Consider the following 23,374-nt stretch of genomic DNA (forward strand, 5'->3'; position numbering starts at 1 on the left):
ATTGATGGAGCATATCTTAAAATAATAAGTGCTATTTATGACAAACCCACAGCCAATATCATATTGAATGAGCAAAAGCTGGAAGCACTTTCTTTGAAAACTGGTACAAGACAAGGATGCCCTCTCTCACCATTCCTATTCAACATAGAATTGGAAGTTCTGGCTAGGGCAGTCAGGCAAGAGAAGGAAATAAAGAGTATTCAAATAGGAAGAGAGGAAGTCAAGTTGTCACTGTTTGCAGATGACATGACTTTATGTTTAGAAAACCCCATCATCTCATCCCAAAAACTTCTTGAACTGAGAAAGAACTTCAGCAAAGTCTCAGGATACAAAATCAATGTGCAAAAATCACAAGCATTCCTATACACCAACAATAGGCAAGCAGAGAGCCAAATTATGAATGAACTTCCATTCACAATCACCACAAAGAGAATAAAATACCTAGGAACACAGCCAGCAAGGGATGTGAAGGACCTCTTAAAGGAGAACTACAAACCACTGCTCAAGGAAGGAAGAGAGGAAACAAACAAATGGAAGAACATTCCATGCTCATGGATAGGAAGAATCGATATTGTAAAAATAGCCATACTACCCAAAGTAATTTATAGATTCAATGGTATTCCCATCAAAACACCATTAGCATTCTTCACAGAATCAGAAAAAGCTATTTTAAGTTTCATGTGGAATCAAAGAAGACCCCATACAGTCAAGACAGTCCTAAGCAAAAAGAACAAAGCTGGAGGCATCACACTACCTGACTTCAAACCATACTACAATGCTACAGTAACCAAAACAACATGGTACTGGTACCAAAACAGACATATAGACCAATGGAGCAGAACAGAGACCTCAGAAATAGCACCACACATCTGATCTTTGGCAAACCTGACAAAAACAAGCAACGGGGAAAGGATTTCCTATTCAGTAAATGGTGCTGGGAAAACTGGCTAGTCATATGCAGAAAACTGAAACTGGACCTCTTCCTTACACCTTATACAAAAATTAACTCAAGATGGATTAAAGACTTAAATGTAAAACCCAAAACAATAAAAACCCTGGAAGAAAACCTAGGCAATACCATTCAGGACATAGGCATGGGCAAAGACTTCATGACAAAAAAAGCCAAAAGCAATTGCAACAAAAGCCAAAATTGACAAAGGGGAGTTAATTAAACTAAAGAGCTTCTGTACAGCAAAAGAAACGATCATCAGAATGAACAAGCAACCTATAGAGAGGGAGAACATTTTTGCAGTCTACCCGTCTGACAAAGGTCTAATATCCAGAATTTACAAGGAACTTAAACATATTTACAAGAAAAAAACAATTCCATCAAAAAGTGGGCAAAGGATATGAATAGTTACTTCTCAAAAGAAGACATTTATGCAGCCAACAAGGATATGAAAAAAAGCTCAACATCACTGATCATCAGAAAAATGCAAATCAAAACTACAATGAGATACCATCTCATGCCAGTCAGAATGGCAATTATTAAAAAGTCAGGAAACAATAGATGCTGGGAAGGCTCTGGGGAAATAGGAACACTTTTACACTGTTGGTGGGAATGTAAATTAATTCAACCGTTGTTGAAGACAGATTCCTCAAGGATCTAGAACCAGAAATACCATTTGACCCAGCAATGCCATTACTGGGTATATACCCAAAGGAATATAAATCATTCTGCTGTAAAGAGACATGCACATGTATGTTTATTACAGTACTATTTACAATAGCAAAAACATGGAACCAACCCAAGTGCCCATCAATGATAGACTGGATAAAGAAAATGTGGTACATATACACCATGGGATACTATGCAGCCATGAAAAGGAATAAGATCATGTCCTTTGCAGGGACATGGATGAAGCTGGAAGCCATCATCCTCAGCAAACTAACACAAGAACAGAAAACCAAACACTGTGTGTTCTCACTCAAAATGGGAGTTGAAGATTGAGAACACATGGACACAGAGAGGTGAACAACACACACCAGGGCCTGTTGGGGGTTGGGGGTGAGGGGAAGGAACTTAGAGGACAGGTCAATAGGTGCAGCAAACCACCATGGCACATGTTTACCTATGTAACAAACTTGCATGTTCTGCAGATGTATCTTTGGTGTTTTAGAAGAAATAAAGAAAAAAAGAAAAATGATTTATTTAATGGAATTGTTATGGGAAAACGGTCCCGATCCAGACCCCAAGAGAGGGTTCTTAGACCTTGTGCAAGAAAGAATTTGAGGTGAATCCACAGAGTAAAATGAAAGCAAGTTTATTAAGAAAGTAAAGGAATAAAAGAATGGCTACTCCATAGGCAGAGCAGTGGCTCGGGCTGCTTGGCTAAGAATACTCATAGTTATTGTTGATTATATGCTAAACAAGGAGTGGATTATTCATGAGGTTTCCAGACAGGAAAGGGGTGGGCAATTCCTGGAACTGAGGGTTCCTCCCTTTTTAGGCCATATAAGGTAACTTTCTAATGTGGCCATGGTATTTATAAGCTGTCATGGGCTGGGCGCGGTGGCTCAAGCCTGTAATCCCAGCACTTTGGGAGGCCGAGACGGGCGGAGCACGAGATCAGGAGATCGAGACCATCCTGGCTAATACGGTGAAACCCCGTCTCTACTAAAAATTACAAAAAACTAGCCGGGCGAGGTGGCGGGCGCCTGTAGTCCCAGCTACTCGGGAGGCTGAGGCAGGAGAATGGCGTAAACCCCGGGGGGCAGAGCTTGCAGTGAGCTGAGATCCGGCCACTGCACTCCAGCCTGGGCGAGAGAGCAAGACTCCGTCTCAAAAAAAAAAAAAAAAAAAAGCTGTCATGGTGCTGGTGGGAGTGTCCTTAACATACTAATGCATTAATTAGCATATAATGAGTAGTGAGGAAGACCAGAGGTCGCTTTCATCACCATCTTGAATCTGGTGGTTTTTGGCCACTGTATTTACCACATCCTGTTTTATCAGTGGGGTCTTTTGACCTGTATCTTGTGCTCACCACCTATCTCATCCTGTGAGTTAGAATGCCCAACCTCCTGGGAATGCAGCCCAGTAGGTCTCAGCCTTATTTTACCCAGCTCCTATTCCAGTTGGAGCCACTCTGGACACTGCTATCTGACACTCTGACACTGCTATCTAATATGCTTTGTGTTTCTCCCCATGCCATAAAATGGAATATGTTTTCAAAGTGTTTTTCTCATGCAATATGTGATTAAGATTTCTTTACCCTCCCCCTTCATATCACATAATTCATTCTAAAGCTAAAGATGGTGAATGTTTTTGGAATTGTTCCTTTAGGGTATTCTTGGCATTCTTATGTCACCATGGGCTGACTCCCTCTCTTTTTTTACAACATGTTTTTGAAAATGAAATAAATGTGTCCTTATTTATTAGGCTTCCATTTATCCTTCCAGATGGGACTGAGAAGGGATATGCTTATGTGAACTTTAACTACAGCGGTACCTTGCTGGCATCTGTCGGTAGCAACCCTGACTACACACTGACTATCTGGAACTGGAAAGAGGAACAACCTATACTGAGGACAAAAGCTTTTTCTCAGGAAGTTTTTAAGGTTACTTTCAATCCTGATAATGAAGAGCAGCTTACTACATCAGGATCAGGCCACATCAAGTAGGTCAGGTAACCAATAGAGGTGCTAGTATGTATCACAGGAGTATTTTTCTAAGAGGATCTAAGAGCTGGAGATTTTTTTTTTTTTTTTTTTTTTTGCTGTTTTGGTTAACATTAGAATTATTTAAAAGTATGTTATTTTAAAAGCTAACTAGTAATGCCCCTTTTCTAATTAGATATGTGGGATTTTGTTTCTGCAAACAGCATAGATAAAATAAGAGCTTTTTTTTTTTTTTGAGATGGAGTTTTGCTCTTGTTGCCCAGGCTAGAGTGCAATGGTGTGATCTCGGCTCACTGCAACATCCACCTCCTGGGTTCAAGCGATTCTCCTGCCTCAGCCTCCTGAGTAGCTGGGACTACAAGCACCCACCACCATGCCTGGCTAATTTTGTATTTTTAGTAGAGTTGGGTTTCTCCATGTTGGTCAGGCTGGTCTTGAACTCCCGACCTCAGGTGATCCACCCGCCTTGGCCTCCCAAAGTGCTGGGATGACAGGCGTGAGCCACTATGCCCAGTGTATTGAGCTTTCACATCCTCTACTGAATTTCTTGTTTGTAGCAACTCAGTCTTCATCTGTAAAATAAGAATTATCACAGTATCATTCCTGACAAGGAACACTCAATATGAAACAGTGGCAGAGCCTACTCTTGATCTTATGTCTTGCTCCAAACTCCATGCTCTTTTCATTGTATCATACCCTTGTCTATTTCCAGGGTGCAATGATCTTGTCTTTATCTATGTTCCACTTTGTCTCATGCATTTGCATAACAATCTTCTACCACCCCAGAGCTGCCCATAACTTGATTATCAGAGTCTCTTTAAGAGAAAGACATTTTTATCCATCCTAAATTCCTCTTGTCTCAATTTAAATCTGGTCTTTTTATTATTCACTCATTAGAAATATAGACTAATTGAGCAGATTTTTAATTGTAATCTTTGGGGAATTTTCAAATAAACTTCTGCTAGCTATATGTTAAAATTTTCCAATTTCTTATATTTTCTGATTATTTAGTAAAATCTGTATTTTCTATGCCCCATATCGTTGGGGAAAAGGCAGACATTGAACAGTTAATTTCATGTGTGAAGTGCTATGAAGGAACCCAGAGTATACGGAAGCATATCATCAGGGGACCTACCATTCCCTTGGAGAGGATGTTGGCTATCTAGGCTTTTGGCTTTGTATCATTGGCTTGTTGATACTCTCAATTATCTATTTTATATCTACTTGTATATTTCTTCTTTTTCTATGTGGTCTTCATCATCCTGTCCATTTGTTTAGACTATTAATAAGAAAATGTTAGTAATAACATTTATTGATTGCTTTGATATGCTAGGCACTGTTCTAAGAATTTTTCAACAATTTTATGAGGTAGGTGTTACTAATTTTCTCATTTTATACCCGAGAAAATGAAGGCACACGGTGATCTAGAAAAGTGCTCAAAGTCACACAGTTTGTAAATTAGAATTCTTTGGAAAACTTTTATATCTTCTAAAACAATACTGTCTAAGAGAACTTTCTGACAGACTGGGAATGTTCTATGCTGTCTAATACAGTGGCTGCTAGCCACATGTAGTTACTGAGCACTTGAAATTGGCTAGTGTGACTGAAACACTAACATTTTGATTTTATTTAATGTTAATTACTTTAAATCTAAATTTAAATAGTCACACACAGCTGGAGGCTACTGCATTAGGTAGCACAGCCCTAAAATATAAGATGCCTGAAGGCAGGAAATTTTATATTTCACCTATTTTGATCATTGCTGAATTCATATTGCCTAGAACCTTGCCTGACAGGTAGTAGATACTTGATAAATCTTAATCAGATAAATAAATGAATGAATGAATGAAATAATATATGCAACTCTGAAATATGTAAATGTTTGGGTCATATTAAAATAAAAATCAATAAAATGTCTTTGAGGTACATTCAGTCTCTTTCTTGTTTGTAGGTTCTGGGAAATGGCTTTTACATTCACAGGTCTCAAGCTGCAGGGATCACTAGGTCGATTTGGCAAAACAACCACTACTGATATAGAAGGCTACATGGAACTCCCAGATGGGAAAGTGAGTACGGCCGCTATTCTACAATATTAAAATTGTGTTTTCAAGTACATATATGAAAGCACACATATGTGAAAATATATTACATTCTAACAAACTCTGCCAATAACAGCTATTGTCATTGTAAATGTAATGAAAATTTAATTTTACTTCTTCAGTTATCAATTGTAATTAAAATATTTTCCTGAAATTGTCATAATCCATATGTAACCAACATTTTCTATTTTCTTTTTAATAAATATTATACACACATATAAAGTATGTGAGCATTTTCATATATTAACATAATGACATATTTGCTACTTTTTTTTTTTTTTTGAGACAGAGTCTCGCTGTGTTGCCCAAGCTGGAGTACAGTGGGGCAATCTCCGCTCACTGCAAGCTCTGCCTCCCGGATTCACGCCATTCTCCTGCCTCAGCCACCTGAGTAGCTGGGACTACAGGTGCCCGCCACCATGCCCGGCTAACTTTTTATATTTTTAGTAGAAACGGGGTTTCACCATGTTAGCGAGGATGGTCTCGATCTCCTGACCTCGTGACCCACCCGCCTCGGCCTCCCAAATATTTGTTACTTTTAATTATGTCACAGAGTTGCAGTATTTATATTACTTATTTTTCCCCATTTTGTCTTGCTATCATGATCCAAGAAGACTTATTGGGTCAAAGGTTATATACAGCCTCGTGGCATTTATTTTTTTGTCAGATTATTACTCAGAAAGAGCAACCACTTTCTAGAGGCATCTGCAACACTGCAACTGTAATCTGTTAATTTATTCTTTAATATTGTTAGTTTCTTTCCTTTCTTCCTCTTATAAAATTTATAAGCATATTGCCTGAAATAATAGTTAATTAGGATTAGTTCTCTATCAGTATTTTACATAGCTTCCTATTAGAATGAATTATAGATTATTATTTGTGATCATCTCAGTTGTAAGTAAATGCCAGCATACAAATATTACTCTAAGGAACCAAGTGGTCTAGTCATCTACCTGACTGAATATTCTCAATTCAAAAGTATGGTATATAGGAGGAAGTAAAAAGCCTTGGATGCTGGCTAAAATATATCTAAATCCATGAGATGATCTTAAATCATCCCAGCTTCAAATTCTCAATAGTGTAAGAATTAAGGTAAGATAAAGATCAATAGAATCCTTGTTAAAAACCTGGCATGAGATATATATTTTTAAAGAGTTGGTAGAATTTGTGTAGATATAGGGAAGAAATAAGCCATTTTAAATGATAGAGCAACTAAAGGAAATATTTGGCATTATAAATAAATATCAGATTTTTAGAGGGCAGATTGGAATAAACCATTTATGTTGGCAAAGAGTGGAGAATTTTGGTTGAGAAGTATGACTGGGTCCTAGTGTACAAGGAGTTTAATAGGTAGAGAACTACTGTACATGGGAAGAGTAGACTTGCAAGTGGAAGAAGTAATAAACAAATTTGGCCATAAAATGCCAGGTTGATTAGAAGAAGGGAAATCTGGAATCAAGGAAATAAGCTAGAATGGAAGTTGTTGCTGTCATCTAAAGAGAGATGATCAAGGGCCTAGACTTCTCAGAACAAATGGAAATGGCAAGCTAGATATGAGTCACATTTCAGAAAGGAATGCCTTATAGGTTTTTGTCGTCATTGCTGGCTTTCATCACTGGACAGAAGAAAATAAGTCTAAACACTCTACCATAAAAGGCTGAGGCTTAAGAACAGAATCAGTAAAGTTGGTAGAGTTGTTAAAAAATAAGTAGACCCAAGAAATAAAAGACTAAATACAATTATCAGTTTCTCTACATAAGGGGGAGATGGAAATGCAGACCTCTAGAGCATGCAGGCAAAAATTAGAATAGAGTTTCCCAAAGTGAATTTTTATGGAACATTAGTCTGTACAGAAGCTCCATAAAAATAAGACATTTTAAGTCAAATTCCTTTGTATCTAAAAATTCGTCTTGGTGATTCCCAGCAAATACTTCTCTATTAAAAGTTCCCAGGGGTCCTACAGAAAATAAAGTTGTTTGACTTTGTTTATCCTAGCATCTGCCTTCTGGGGCTGTGTAGTCAGAATAGGAGGTTTTGAGCCACCTTGCTTGTATTAGAATGCTGACTGGGTAGTTTTGGGCAAGTTACTTAACTGTTTTGTGCTTCAATGTTCTCCTCTGTAAAATGGGGGTAATAATAGTCATGGCTATTGGCCCATATGGTTCCTTTGTGGGAGTCAGAAAAAGCTGTTTCTTCTATGAGAATGAGGTACCCAATATGCACAAGTGTACATGGTATCCCTGATAAATGTACCTTGTTCATATGGTTTTTTGCATTAAATAACTTAACATATATGAAGTACTGAACCAGTGCTTGGCACAGAGTCAATACTCAATATTGCTTTATTTTGTGACCCTTGTTTAATATCTTAACAACTAATGTTTGGTGGCATGCACTTGAGAAAATGCCAGATTAAACAGATTAATTTGAGAAAAGTTTTATATGATTAGCCTTGTTTGAAATTGGATACTATTATGCTATAATCTACTTAATTCAGTACTGGCCTTACAAGTTATCTAATATCTAAAATTTGACAGTATTACATTTAAAAAGTAGACTCTCATCTAATTCCACTCCTGTCTTTTGTCCTAAGAGATGTACCAAGAAGTCTATTGTATACATACAGGAACAATTACCAACAACATACAGCCTAATCACAAAGATGTAAAACTGATAATAATCCTGGAAGGAAATACATCAAAATGTTATTAGTAGTTGTGTCTGGGATAGTAGGTCTTCATTTCTGTATTTTTTAATTTTTCCATTTAAAAATTTTATAATCATTAAAAAAACCTTACAAATAATTTTCACCTACTATTTGAGGCATAAATACATACACTTACCTGTTTTGATGCACATTTCTTTTTTCCACATATCTGCCAGGTGCTCTCAGGGTCAGAATGGGGCAACATGCTGCTTTGGGAAGGTGGTCTGATCAAAGTGGAGCTCTGTCGAGGTACAAGCAAGTCATGTCACAATGGCCCCATTAACCAGATAATGCTGGATGAGGGTGAAGTTATCACGGTTGGGTCAGATGGATGTGTTAGGGTAAGTTTTCTTGATACTTGGACGGTAGCACCCACGTTTAAGACTTGTAGATCACCCAAAGGGTTTTATTTCTCATAAAGGTTATTTTGTGAAGGAGATCAGTAGTCATTTACTCTCCAGCCCAACTCACTTTAAATAATGCTTCTCTTGTGGTAAATATTTGCATTCTTGTCAAAATTAATTTACCGCATTTTACCACTGAAACTTTGAGAGGGCCTCTTGTTATTTTGATTCTGTTGAAATAATAACTTTAGAAGATGAAAACTCATGTTAGCACAAGATGAACAGTAGACCCACATATCCTTCCAAAAGGCTCCATATGAATGGGCCATTTTGTAGGAACAAAGGTGCTGAACATTTGTTAGTTATTTTTTACTGAGGTTACCAAATAGAAATACACCCAGAACTGGTGTATTTCTGATGGAGTTTGAACTGAACTGATGGAGTTTGCCTATGAATGCTACATTCTTCTTGCTCCATATGCTAGGGAACTCACTTGCTTTCTCTTGTGGACACTCTTTTGCCCAAGCCTGGGCTAAGCTGGAACATTGCTCCAGCATCTAAGTCCCTTGATTGCTGTTGTCACACTTCTCCCACCCACTCTGTGTAGCACTTTCTGTTCATGAGTATCCCGCTGTGGCTGGTCAACCTGTAGCCTTGGGATTTGTCTTGTAGTCCTCTTGGTAGATATTTTCAGTGGGGCCTTTCATAAGAAAGTGGTAGTGTTCTATTGACATTCTTTAAGAAGTGTTATCAAAAGTGAGATTGTATTTTTTTTAAGAGTCTGGTCACTCTGTTGCTACCGATTGAGCTTACTGTGTTTAATATTGTTTAACCCATATCTCCCACAGTAGGTCTTCTTACCACTGGCTTTTTGAGCCCCAGTGTATGTTTTTACATTTACAATATTAAATTTAATCTTGTTAGATTTCATACATTGCTCTGAGAATCTTTTGTGTCCTTTATTTTGTCATATGATATATTTGCTATCTTTCTAAGACATACGTTACCCGAAAATGTCCAAATAACAAGTAGGAGAAAACTTCAGGAGAAAAGAAGTTAAATATTTCATATAGGATCCCTTCATGGACACCAGTAATTCCTAAGCTTGCTTCTCTTTTCAGAGTCTGTCCTTGTCTTTTCAGTCCTTCACACAGTAAATCTCTACATCTTACCCTTTAGAGAAAACCTAGCCCAACTCCCAGGGGTTAGTCTGATCCTAGTCTGATTCTTAAACCTAACCCTGACCTTCAGATATTTCTCTCTTCCCCCAACCAGGCTAATTTATGGGACAGTCTCCCCAGAGTTCCTTTCTCAAAGACTCAGTTATTCAGTCTAGGATCACATGGCAGGGTATGTCGCCAGAACTGTCCAGAATGAACTTTGGCCCCTCACAGGGGAGGTCCTGCTGAGCCTCCTTGCCACCGTGAGTTAAAACTGTGCACCCTCACTCTTCTTGTAGTATTCTGGACTCCTCTCCAAATGAGGAACAAGCTATACTTTACTGTCTCACTGTGAGATAGTAACATTTACTATCTCGCTTACTATGAAACATGTTTGGTGGTATGCACTTGGGGAAATGCCAGATTTTCCCAATGAGATAGTAAAGTGTGAAATGTTAATATTCAGGAAGAGAAACATTTTCTAATACAGACTTTATCTACATCTATATTGTTTGCTTCTAATGAGATAGTGCTTGAGTCATTAAGCGAGAAGGTGTATTTCCCCCTTCAGGGGTCTACTGGTGTGTAGAAAACAGGGTTCATTATGATGTCTTGCTGAACAACTGAACCATATACTCCTATGGCCACTTTATGTAAAAAGATCTAATAGAAACCTTGAAATAAAATTTGTTTTGGACAAGTTAAAATTCTTATGCAAGGCTGTACATTCTCACTAATCTTTATAAATGTAAAGGAAACTGTAATAACTTACCATACCTCAGTTCAGAGTAACATTCCAGGGTTCAGGTTTTGGTGTTCTTATCACATCTGTTCATTGTTACTTTTCATGAAAGAACAAGAAATGACTTTTGAAAAAAAAAGTCAGGGTTTTTCTGGCTTAGAAAATCATTGTTCAGAAACTACTGATCGATTAAAATATTTTCTTTACATTTTACAAGATATGGGATTTTGAGACAATAGACACTGCTGATATAATAGATGAGACTGGATTGTTGGAGATTGAGCCTATTAATGAACTTCAAGTAGACAAGAATGTGAATCTCTTCTCTATGATAAAAATGAGTGAAGCTGGAAATAACTTTTGGTTGGCTCAGGTGTGTTGCATTCTTCTCTTTTGGCTCTTTAACATTACAGGGACAAAAAATTAAAATAGTAGTATGATTGATTTGGCTACAAGTCCATTTGACTGTAAGTGTTATGAGATTGCTTATTGTGTGGCTGCATTCTAAAATATAGAAGTTGTTTTTATTAAATTTCAATTATACTTTAAAATATATGTGAGCTTTTAGTATTATTGCTTGTCCTTACTTTATTAAATCATAGGAAAAACATTGAAAAAATTTGATGAAAGTTTAAAATGATAAAACAAAATACTATTTAATTTTTTTAGGATGCCAATGGAGCCATATGGAAGCTTGACCTTAGTTTTTCAAATATTGTAAGTTGCCTATTATTCTTATTTTCCCCAAACTTTCATAGTAAAAACTTTTCTTATTTGTCTTTAAAGTATTCTTTATCTTTCTCCATATTTGATCATGGTTCTCATAAAAAACTTGCCCAACATGTGCTACTCTTGAGAATTCTCTCTCATTATGATTTTACATAAAAAAGTATCTATCTCATAGCATCATTTACCAGAAAAGTGGCAGTGACAACACCTAACATTATATAGTGCTTTATAGTTTTTATGAATATATGGAATTTTCATTTATTTTATCTGGTGTGATCCTCATCACTACCCTATTTAGTAGGCAAGCAGCTGTTATCATCTCATTTTACAGATGAAGAAATGGAAACTGGCATTTGAAGTGACTTGCACAGAATCACACAGCCATTAAGGGCAAAGCCCAGCAGTCTATCTGGTTCTCCTAAATCTGAACTAGTGTTCTTTCTGACTTTTTAGGCTTTTTCTTATTTCTATGCAAGTAAAATCACACATGTGTTATATTTTTCTCTTTGCATTTTTCAAAACTTGATCTTAATTCTATGTCACCTTGTCTTTGAAATCTAGTAAGTGTCTGTCTATTCTCAGACCCAGGACCCAGAATGCCTCTTTTCCTTCCATTCCGGAGCTGTTGAAGCCGTGGCTGTTTCTCCTCTCACTTATCTCATGGCCACAACTGCCTTGGACTGTAAGTAGGAACTCTTAATAAAAATATATCTGGCCTTGTTTTGTTTTATTTGCAATACAATTTTTATATATGTTTGACTTTAGAGCATTTGAGGATTTTCCCAAAAGGGGAGCCTCTTGAATGCAAGTGAGGTGAGTTGGAGAGACGAGAGGGCACAAATGCAGCAGCCATGGTTATTGTGAGAGATTAAAATAAGGACACAATCTGTAAATTGTTCATGAAAATGCTGCTCATTTTGATATTGTCCACATTTGTCTTTTTTCTATTCTTTCCATCTCCTTTCTTCCTTCTTAACTTACGGCAAATCTATATGGACTATGCAAGGTGAAATTGACCCACCAGTCAATCATCTGTTTTATTCTTTATTATTCATGTTTATGAATTACCTGTTTGAGGTTGTACATGAAATTTTTTACAAAAGAAAGTTATTGACTGATTTAGTTAAGAAATTTCTTGTTATAGTATTCAATATGTAAAAAGTAAGCAAAGACTTAAAAAATTATGTATATAATTTTTTTCTTTTAAAACTGTCTTTCCATAGGCTCTGTTCGAATCTATGATTTTGCTAGCAAAACTCTTTTGGCTCAGATGAAATTCAAACAAGGAGGTACTGCCCTTGTTTGGGTACCCCGAATGGTAAGTTTGTTGTTATAATGAATTACCAGACTCTGTTGGTAAATATGGTATATCAATGCTATTTCTTGGAAATATAGATATTTGCTGACTCAAAATTTTAAGGAATAATAAAAGTTTTAAGTTAGTTTATTTTAGTCAGAATGTAATAGAAATCTTTACCATGATTGTTGTTATGGGTTTGGTCTTATTTTTAGTGAAATTTCTGTTTTTATGCCACCTGTAGATTCGTAATAGTTTCATGTTGCAAAGCAGTTTCCCAACAGAACTTTGTGTCTCTAACCTTGATCCATCTGACTTTGATTTCATTCATCCTATTAATATTTACAGAGTGCCAACAATGTGCCAGGTCTTGTTTTAGATTCTGGGAATATAGCAGTGAATAAAAAGACAAAAAATACTTGCCCCTCATGGACCTTATGCTTTAGTGGGAGGGAGGCAGAGACAGATAGTAGTCAAAATAAGTAAGTTAAGTACATTTTATGTTAGATAATTATAAGAACTATAGAAACAAATTAAGCTGGGATAGGGAGTTGTTCCATTTGTCAATTGCTGTGTAATATACTATCTCAAAATGTAGTGGCATAAAATAATCATTTTATTTTGTTCATGTAGTCTTTGTGTTGAGATTTGGGTGACAGCAGGGATGGATTGTCTCTGCTTCAGGGTGTCTGGGAACTCAGCTGGGAAGACATGAATGGCTGGGCCTGGAATAGCCCAAAGGCTTCTTGATCACAAAGCTGTCACCTGGGTTGGACGACTTGAAGGCTAGGTTATGCTGGGACTGCCAATAGGAGTGTTTATACGTAATACCCTCTCCAGGTGGCTTAGACTTCATCAGAACATGGCAGCCTCAGGATAGTCACACACTTTTTACATGGTAGCTCAGGGCTCCAAGATCTAGTGTTCCAACAGTAAAGGTGGAAGCTGATGACCTTTTATGGCCCATTCCCCAGAAGTCAAAATATCACTTCTACCATACTTGATTGGGTGAAGCAGTCACACAGTCACAAGCCCCATACAGAATCAAGAGGAGGGGACTTAAACCCCATCTCTCCATGGGAGGCACATCAAAGATTTGCAGACATATTTTTAAATGCTATGGAATTATTTGGGGAAATATTTAATCTTTATTATTTTGGGTTGAAATTAAAAAGAAAATATTCCAGGCTAAAAGTAAATGTGGATATAAATGGAATGAGGGGGAATTTCATGATGGGATCAAGACCAGAAGGAGAACTTAGTCCAGGGAACAGAGCCAGCTTCATGATGAGGCTAGAGCAAGTAGAAATGACAGAGCGTTTGGATTGGCAGACCTAGCTCACTCACTATCCTAATGTAGTTACACTCTTAACGAAGTCTTAAAACTACAATCCAGGTAATTGAATTGTTTATTCAGATGGTTGTGTAATGTTCACAGCATGTTTCCTTTTTTAGGCTTATATCCGAGTAATGATCATATGGATTTTAAGCTACAATTAGAAAGTCCCTTCTCCATACCCCTTTACCTTTCTGGAAGGCTACACATCAGTCTTTATGACCCAGCTCAGGTCAGACATCATCTCTGCATAGCCCTCCATGAATCTACCTTCAAGTAGAGTTAGGGCCTCCTTCCTCTGTGATTTTTTTCCCCTTAGTGCTTGTGTGTATATATCTCTTACAGCATTTATCACAGCATACTAGGATTATGTGCTTTATTGTCTTTCCCACTAGACTTTTTTCATGGTGACAACCATGCCTTATTCTTTGTACCTCCTATGCCTCTATAGTTACTGGTACATTTAGACACTTAGTAAATTTTTATTGGATAAACAACATTCAACTGGAGTTGAATGGTGTACAACTTTTTTATTCCCCAAATTCTCATAACTGATTGTCATTGAGCTCTACAGGATGCCCAGGCTCTTCCAAGACAGCAGATTTGGTACATTCAGACATTGGTAGATTTATATCTCCAGCTGAGACTTTATGAAGACTCTTCTTAATGTGACGTGGAATCCATTTTATCATCTACAGCTTGCCTGTCTTCCTCTCCAGCCTCCCGGGGAAACGTTGTTCTCTTACTCTAGTCATACTATAACTTTTTCTTGAATTCTGTTATTTCCTGCCACAGGACTTCTGCACAAGTTATATTCTCTCTTAGGAGTGCTTGTCCCACCTTCCTGTACCTAGCTAATTCCTGAGCATCCTTTTGCTATCAGCTCCACCATCTCTTTCTTAGGGAAGCCATAAGTTGAGGTCAGCCTTCTTTGTTATATGCTCTCAGAGAATGCATTTCTTTCTTTTAGCACTTATTTCAGTTCATAATTTCACACTCATTTATGTGATGATTAATGTGTCCACCGTTCACTAGACCAAAACTCTGTGAAACCAAGCACTGAGTCTGTTTTTTTTTTTTTTTTTTGAGGCGGAGTCTCGCTCTGTCGCCCGGACTGGAGTGCAGTGGCCAGATCTCAGCTCACTACAAGCTCCGCCTCCCGGGTTCACGCCATTCTCCTGCCTCAGCCTCCCGAGTAGCTGGGACTACAGGCGCCCGCCACCTCGCCCGGCTAGTTTTTTTTTTTGTATTTTTAGTAGAGACGGGGTTTCACCGTGTTAGCCAGGATGGTCTCGATCTGCTGACCTCGTGATCCGCCCGTCTCGGCCTCCCAAAGTGCTGGGATTACAGGCTTGAGCTGAGTCTGTTTATGTTCACCACTGAGTGGCTGATGATAGGTGCTTAGCATGTGGTAGGCAGACACTCTGCTGTTTGTTCATTCAATGTTTGAATTAACATTGTTTATTCTTCCTGTGGTCATTGATTATAAAGAGATATGCTAGAATGGATAGTGGTTACCAGAAAGTGGTATAAAGAATTGCCAATGGGCAGCCAATATTAAATTACCTAAGTCTAAATAAAATATCTGTTATATAGTCCAACTTTCTCAATTAACTCGTTTCAGGTCCCTTATCTTTAATTTTTTCCAAGGTAAACTTCACTGGAGCAGAAATTATTGTAGGATTTGAAGATGGAGTTGTTCGAATTCTTGAACTTTATGATCCAAAAGGGCTCACGGTTTTTGTGGGACGGAAGACAATTTCGGATGCCGATATTCGCTTGAAACAGGTTTTCAAACCCCATACTGCTTGTGTCACTGCTTTAGCTTATGAACGTGATGGGGAAATTCTAGCTACAGGGGTAAGCAGTACATTTCCTTTCTTTTCTTGTTGAAATTTTATAGTTAACATTGCCTTATAAGTACTCCTACTTCATCATGCCTTATTTACTGAAATTCATTTTCTATCAATATATTCATATTTTGCTTTCTTTATAGTCATATTCTTTCAATGTAGTCTGTGAATAACCCTCTTTTTAATCAGAATAGAGCTGGAGCATGTGAATAACACTTAAAAATATTCTTGCAAGTTGAATTCTAATGCTTATTTTAAATGAATAGGAAATTTCAACTGGGGACCGTGCTAATTGTATTGTTTATAATCAGTATTTTGTTCAACATAGGTATGTTCTTATATAGAATTGTCATAAAGGAAGAGAATAACCGTGTAAATTCTTTATGCACTAATAGGCGAGCATATGCATGGTAGAATTTTTTTGTGTGCATTTCTGAAAGTATGGTGATCATATTTTCATAACCACATATTGAAACACATGGTTTGCCAAATGTTCTAATGGGGAAAATGGAGCAAGTTTTAGAAATAAGAATTCTCCTAGAATAATCTGGGATATATGACCATTGTAGATAGAGATAGCGTATGCTATTAAATGCTTTTTTTGTGATCTATAGACTAGATTTCATAGTAATATATATTTGGTGGATGTGTCTTTTTCCTTAGAGTAAAGATCAAACTGTTTTCTTCTTTGAAGTGGAAATGGATTATAAGCCAATTGGTTATATTAATACTCCTGGACCTGTGTGTCAGTTAATGTGGTCTCCTATGTCTCATGTAAGTCATTATTATTTGTCTTCCTGCTTAAATCTCAATTACTACATAGTGAAACTATCTTGTAGATAGAGAATAGCAGGTGGAAATTTTTAGCCCACTCCTGGTTCCTGCAGTGAGGGTCAGGGATGCAACAAAAGAAAGTTCAGGTGGCTGCTGCTGGGGTTGGCCAGTAGAGCATCACTCAGGAGCCTTCCTCTCTCTCACTGCCTCCTTTCTCTTTCACGGTCTTATTGGTTGACCATGATCCTCTCTCAAAACCCAGCGTTTTTTCAGGCTTTCCTCCAACGGGACTTTTGGCCACAGCCATGACGTGTCAAAATGCTTTCACCTTGATCAGTCAGTCTCTCTGAGAATCAGAAGCTGAATTCTAAGTTCTGAATGTACTTTTCTTCATCTTTATCTCTTTACTTCTCCTCTGCCCTCAATCCACATCTATTTCCTCTTCTGTCCTTTTATTTCTTCTTTCTTAGCAATTGGTAATTCAGTATTGATTACTAATGTCTTTTAATGTCTCCAGTTTTACTAAATGTGAGCATATGATAATTCAGTCATCTAAATATTGATTGACTGTCTAAACCAAGTGCTGTGCCAGGTGCCAGGATAATAATACTGACGAATTGCATAGAAGTGCCATCAGGATTCTTGGAGTAACATTGGTAATCCACTTTAAGCTTTTCTAAATAAAAGGACCAGAAAATACATTAGTATTATCTTAAAAATGCTTTTTGAAATTAGTCAACCAATACTCATTGTTTCTATCTTTTCTAGGCACTGTGGTGGATTAAATAAGCAGTACAAAACAGTCTCTCGAGGAGAAAAAAATATACATGTAAAAAGTTAAATATACCTTATCATTGAACAATAAGGTTTCACAAAGGAATTGATGAATAAAATATCAATGATATAGACCAAGCTTGTCCAACCCATAGCCTGTGGGCTGCATGCAGCCTAGGATGGCTTTGAATGAGGCACAACACAAATTCGTAAACTTTCTGAAAACTTTATGAGATATTTTGCAGTTTTTTTTTTTTAGCTCATCAGCTGTTGTTAGTGTTAGTTCGTGTATTTTATGTGTGGGCCAAGACAAGTCTTCTTTTTCCAGTGTGGCCCAGGGAAGCGAAAAGATTGGACACCCCTGGTATAGACAATGTGTGTTGTGAATTTAGAGCAGGGAACTATCAAGAAAGGAAGAAGTTAAAATTAAGTTATTATTTTGTATTACTGTACCTTGATTTTGAGAAATTGGTAGGATATGACCAAATGAATAAGAGATGGGTACAGATGGTTCAGGTGAAGGGAGTGGTAGCTGCAAAGGAAACTCTGTGAGAAAGCATGAATGTTTATATCACAACGTAAAACATTATGTGCATCCTTTATTCACTTCCCTAGATACAAAGCTAAAAAGATCCACCAACATTTGCCAGGGGTTGGGGTGGTGAGTGGGAGGGGAGTAGGTGTGACATTAAAGAAGTAGCTTGAAGGAGACCTTTGTGGTGATGGTATAGTTTTTGTCTTAATTGTCATGATGCTTACACAAATCTACACATATGAGAAAATGATGTAGAGCTATACACACATTCTGTACTAATGTCAAAGTCCTGGATGGTTTTGTATAGTTGCATAAGATGTAATCAGTGGTAGAAACTGAGTGAAGGGTACGTGATACCTCTGTGTACCATCTTTTCAACTTTCTGTAAATCTATACTTATTTTGAAATAAGTTAAAAAAATTAAAAGTAATTATTGGTTTATGTGTGTGGCTATAATGGAATACTTGAGGCTAGGCAATTTGGCTCATGGCTTTGCAGGCTATACAAGAAGCATGGTGCCAGCATCTTCTGGTGAGGGCCTCATGAGCTTGTAGTCATGTCAGAAGGTGAAAGCTTGTAGTCATGTCAGAAGGTGAAAGCTTGTATAGAGATCATGTAGTGAGAGAGGAAGCAAGAAGGAGAGCGGGGAGACCAGGTGTGGTGGTGCACACCTGTAATCCCAGCACTTTGGGAGGCCAAGGCAAGTGGATCACTTGAGTGCAGGAGTTGAGACAAGCCTGGGCAACATGGTGAAACCCTGTCTCTACAAAAAATACAAAAATTAGCCAGGTGTGGTGGTGCATGCCTCTAGTCCCAGCAACTCGGGAGGTTGAGGTGGGAGGATCGCTTGAGGCTGCAGTGTGCCAAGATCGCCCCACTGCGCTCCATCCAGCCTGGGTGTCAGAGTGAGACCCTATCACAAACAAACAAACAAAAGAGGGAGTGGGGAGGTGCCAGGCTCTTTTAAATAACCAGCTCTCCTGGGAATGAATAGAACAAGAACCCACCCCCTTCCCCACCCAGGGAAGGCATCAATCTATTCATGAGGCATCCACCCGCAAGACCCAAACACCTCCCATTAGGCCCCATGTCTAACATTAGAGATCAGATTTCAATGTGAGATTTGTAGGAGACAAACAACCTGTACCATACAAGACCAAAACACTCAGCATAATTTAAAAGTCATTTTGGGCAGTGCTGCTTGCTAGCACTTGTATTTCTAAAATCATTTGCAAATTACTAAAGTAAAAAGTAAATTACTGTTTGTAACTGACCTGCTGCAGACTTTAATTGTCCAAATTGCAGTAGATCTTAGCCCTTACCAGCTGAAATATCAGATCTCATATCTGAGCATAAAGCATTAAGCTTCTGCCTGATGGTTTTGGGTGGTTCCAGTAAGGGTGCGTCCCATGTACACACAGAGCCATTCTGTCTGCCATGGTTACTACCATGTTCACTTTGGCAGCAGTGTGGAGAAGACACAAGGGAGCCAGGTCAGGGGCAGGTGGATCTATTGGGCAGCTGTGATGTGACTAGAGCATGAAAGACTGTGCAGACAAGAGATATTTAGAAGAGAAAATTGACAGAACTTGGTGATCTTTTATTTTTGTGAAGGTAATTTTGAGGTGTCTAAATGGAGTTCATTATAGTCTCTCTAAGACATGTTCTTCCTCCCATATTATTCTTGGACTTCCATTTTCCCTGTCACTAAAGCCAGAATCTTGAGAGTTATTCTTGTCTTTATTACTATTATTTTTTATTTTTGTGGGTACATGATGTATATGTGTGTGTGTGTGTGTGTGTATATATATGTGTGTATATATATATATTTATGGGGTACATGAGATATTTTGACAAGGCATATAATGCATAATAATCATACCAGAGTAAATGGGATATCCATCACCTCAAGCATTTATCCTTTATGTTACAAACAATCCAATATACTCTTTTAGTTCTTTTAACATGTGCAATAAATTATTATTGACTACAGTCTCCCTGTTGTGCTATTAAATACTAGATCTTATTCATTTTATGTATTTTTTCTTGCTCATATACCATCCCCAATTTGCACCCCACCCCCCCACCACCCTTCTCATCTGCTGGTAACCGTCATTTTACTTTCCATCTCTATGAGTTCAGTTGTTTTCACTGTTAGCTCACAAGTAAGTGAGACCATGTGATGTTTGTCTTTCTGTGCCTGGCTTTTTTCACTTAACATAATGACCTCCAGTTCCATCCAGGTTGCTGCAAATAATAGGATCTCATTCTTTTTTATGGCTGAAGAGTACACATTGTGTATATGTACCACATTTTCTTTATCCATTCATCTGTTGTGGGATAGTTAGGTTGCTTTCAAATCTTGGCTATTGTGAATAGTGCTGCAATAAACATGGAAGTATAGATGTACTGATTTCCTTCAATACACTAATTTCCTTTCTTTTGGGTATATACCTAGCAGTGGGATTGCTGGATCATATGTTAGCTCCATTTTTAGTTTTTTTGAGGCACCCCAAACTGTTCTCCATAGTGGTTATACTAATTTACATTCCTACCAACAGTGTACTTTATTTGCTCCACATTCTTGTCAGCATTTGGCATTGCCTGTCTTTTGGAAAAAAGCCATTTTAACAGGAATGAGATAATATCTCGTTGTAGTTTTTAATTTGCATTTCTCTGATGATTAGTGATGTTGAGCACCTTTTCATATACCTGTTTGCCATGCGCATGCCTTCTTTTAAGAAATGTCTCTTCAGATTTTTTTGCCAATTTAAAAATTGAATTAGTAGATTTTTCCCCCATAGAGTTGTTTGGGCTCCTTATATATTCTGGTTATTAATTCCTTGTCAGATGGATAGTTTGCAAATATTTTCTCTCATTCTGTGGGGTATCTCTTCACTTTATGGATGGCTTCCTTTGCTGTGCAGAAAGTTTTTAACTTGATGTGATTCCATTTGTCCATTTTCGCTTTGGTTGCTTGTGCTTATGGGGTGTTTTTCAAGAAATCTTTGCCCAGTCCAATGTCCTGGAGAGTTTCCCCAATGTTTTCTTTTGTTTCATAGTTTTGAGGTCTTAAGTTTAAGTCTTTAATTCATTTTGATTTGATTTTTGTATATGACAAGAGATAGGGGTCATTTTATTCTTCTGCATATGGATATCCAGTTTTTCCAGAACAGTTTATTAAAGAGATTGTTCTTTGTGCAATCTATGTTCTTGGCATCTTTGTCAAAAATGAGTTCACTGTAGATGTATGGATTTGTTTCTGCATTCTGTATTCTGTTCTATTGGTCTATGTTTCTGTTTTTATGTCAGTACCATGCTGTTTTGGTTACTGTATCTCTGTAGTATAACTTGAAGTCAGGTAATGTGATTTCTCCAGCTTTCTTCTTTTTGCTCAGAATAGCTTTGTCTATTCTGAGTCTTTTGTGATTCTGTATAAATTTTAGGATTTTTTTCTATGTTTGTGAAGAATGTGATTGCTATTTTGATAGAGATTGCATTTAATTTGTAGATTGCTTTAGATAATATGGACATTTTAACAATATTGATACTTCCAATTTATGAATATGGAATATCTTTCTTTTTTGTGTCCTCTTTAATTTCTTTCATCCAATTTTATAGTTGTCATTGTAGAGATCTTTCATTTCTTTGGTTAAGTTAATCTCTATGTATTTTATTTTATTTGTAGCTATTGTAAGTGAGATTACTTTTTTAAATTTCTTTTTCAGATTGTTTGCTGTTGGTGTATAGAAATGCGATTGGTTTTTGTGTGTTGATTTTGTATCCTGCAACTTTACTGAATTTGTTTACCAGTTCTAACAGTTTTTTGGTGGCATCTTTAGATTTTACCAAATATAAGATCATATATTCTGCAAACAAGGATAATTTGACATCTTTCTTTCTAGTTTGGATGCCCTTTATTTCTTTCTTATCTGATTGCTCTATCTAGAACTTCCAGTACTATGTTGAATAACAGCAGTAACAGTGGGCATCCTTGATGGGTTTCAGATCTTAGAGGAAAGGCTTTCTGTATTCATTTAGTATGATACTAGCTATAGGTCTGTTATATATGGATTTTATTGTGTTGAGGTATGTTCCTTCTCTACTCAGTCTTTTGAAAATTTTTATCATGGTGGGATGTTAAATTTTATTAAGTGCATTTTCAACATCAATTGAAATGATCATATGATTTTTGTCCTTCATTCTGTTGATATGATGTATCACACTGATTGATTTGCATATGTTGAACCATCCTATCATCCCTGGGATAAATCCCACTTGGCCATGATGAATGATCTTTTTAATGTGTTGTTGAATTCAGTTTGTTAGTGTTTTGTTGAGGTTTTGCATCAATATTCATCAGTGATAGTGGCCTGTAGTTTTCTTTTTGTGATGTGCCTTTGTCTGGCTTTGGTATTAGGGTAATACTGGCCTGGTTGAATGAGTTTGGAAGTATTCCCTCCTCCTCATTTTTCATAATAGTTTGAGCAGGATTGATATTCTTAAATGTTTGATAGAATTTAACAGTGAAGCCATTTAGGTCCCAGGCTTTTCTTTGCTGGGAGACTTTTTAAAATTATGGCTTTGATCTCATTACTCAATATTGGTCTGTTCACGTTTTGAATTTCTTCATGGTTCAGTCTTGGTAGGTTGTATCTTCTAGGAATTTTACTATTTCTTCAGATTTTAAAATTTATTGGTATACAGTTGCTCATAGTAGCCTATAATGATCCTTTGAATTTCTGTGGTATCAGTTGTAATGTTTCCTTTTTTCATCTTTGATTTAATATATTTTAGTCTTCTCTCTCTTTTTTTGTTAGTCTGGCTAAAAGTTTGTCAATTTATCTTTTGAAAAAACAACTTTGTAATTTATTGATCTTTTGTGTTTTCTTTCAATTTCATTTAATTTTGTTTTGATCTTTTTTATTTATTTTCTTCTAATTTTGGTTTGGGTTTGCACTTACTTTTTTCATTCTTTAAGATACGTCATTAGTTATTTGAAGTTTTTCTATCTTTTTTGATGTAGTTGCTTATAGCTATAAACTTTTCTCTTAGTACTGCTTTCACCATATTCCACAGGTTTTGGTATGTTGTGTTTCCACTGCCATTTGTTTCAAGACATTTTAAAATTTTCTTCTTGATTTCTTCATTGACCCACTGGTCATTCAGGAACATATTGTTCAATTCCTGTGAGTTCATGTAGTTCCCAAAATTCCTTTTTATTGATTTCTAATTTCATTCCATTTTGGTCTGAGAAGATACCTGATATAATTTCATGTTTTAAAATGTTTTAAGACTTGTTTTGTGGACTAACATATGGTCTGTTCTTCAGAATTATCCATATGCTGAGGAGAATAATGTGTATTCTGCAGCCATTGGATAAAATGTCCTGTAAATATCTTTTAGG

The 23,374-nt window shown here is 37.0% G+C and overlaps 1 protein-coding gene and 1 long non-coding RNA gene across 7 annotated transcripts in view; one reads left to right on the forward strand and one right to left on the reverse strand.

Moving 5' to 3' along the window:
* Window positions 1-8,618, reverse strand: part of LOC117083520 — a 29,853-nt gene extending 21,235 nt beyond the window's left edge. The window contains exon 1 of the long non-coding RNA XR_004437111.1: window positions 8,560-8,618. This is a non-coding gene — a long non-coding RNA (uncharacterized LOC117083520). The remainder of the gene's footprint in view (window positions 1-8,559) is intronic.
* CFAP44 (cilia and flagella associated protein 44) overlaps window positions 1-23,374 on the forward strand; it is a 149,361-nt gene that overhangs the window by 32,404 nt on the left and 93,583 nt on the right. For 5 of the 6 annotated variants that reach the window (XR_004437110.1, XM_033211253.1, XM_033211254.1 and 2 more), the window contains exons 8-16: window positions 3,400-3,616; window positions 5,569-5,683; window positions 8,600-8,764; window positions 10,887-11,042; window positions 11,339-11,386; window positions 11,981-12,080; window positions 12,622-12,716; window positions 15,682-15,891; window positions 16,548-16,658. Coding sequence is in view for 5 of the 6 variants with exons in the window: in XM_033211253.1 (XP_033067144.1) it covers window positions 3,400-3,616; window positions 5,569-5,683; window positions 8,600-8,764; window positions 10,887-11,042; window positions 11,339-11,386; window positions 11,981-12,080; window positions 12,622-12,716; window positions 15,682-15,891; window positions 16,548-16,658 (1,217 nt within the window). In the remaining variant the exon portion in view is untranslated. Of the gene's footprint in view, window positions 1-3,399; window positions 3,626-5,568; window positions 5,684-8,599; window positions 8,765-10,886; window positions 11,043-11,338; window positions 11,387-11,980; window positions 12,081-12,621; window positions 12,717-15,681; window positions 15,892-16,547; window positions 16,659-23,374 lie in introns of those variants that run through there. The other variant, XM_033211257.1, reaches the window with a different exon arrangement.

The sequence above is a fragment of the Trachypithecus francoisi genome, unplaced genomic scaffold (assembly GCF_009764315.1).
Source record: "Trachypithecus francoisi isolate TF-2019V2 unplaced genomic scaffold, Tfra_2.0 Lachesis_group0, whole genome shotgun sequence".
NCBI classification, from domain to species: domain Eukaryota; kingdom Metazoa; phylum Chordata; class Mammalia; order Primates; family Cercopithecidae; genus Trachypithecus; species Trachypithecus francoisi.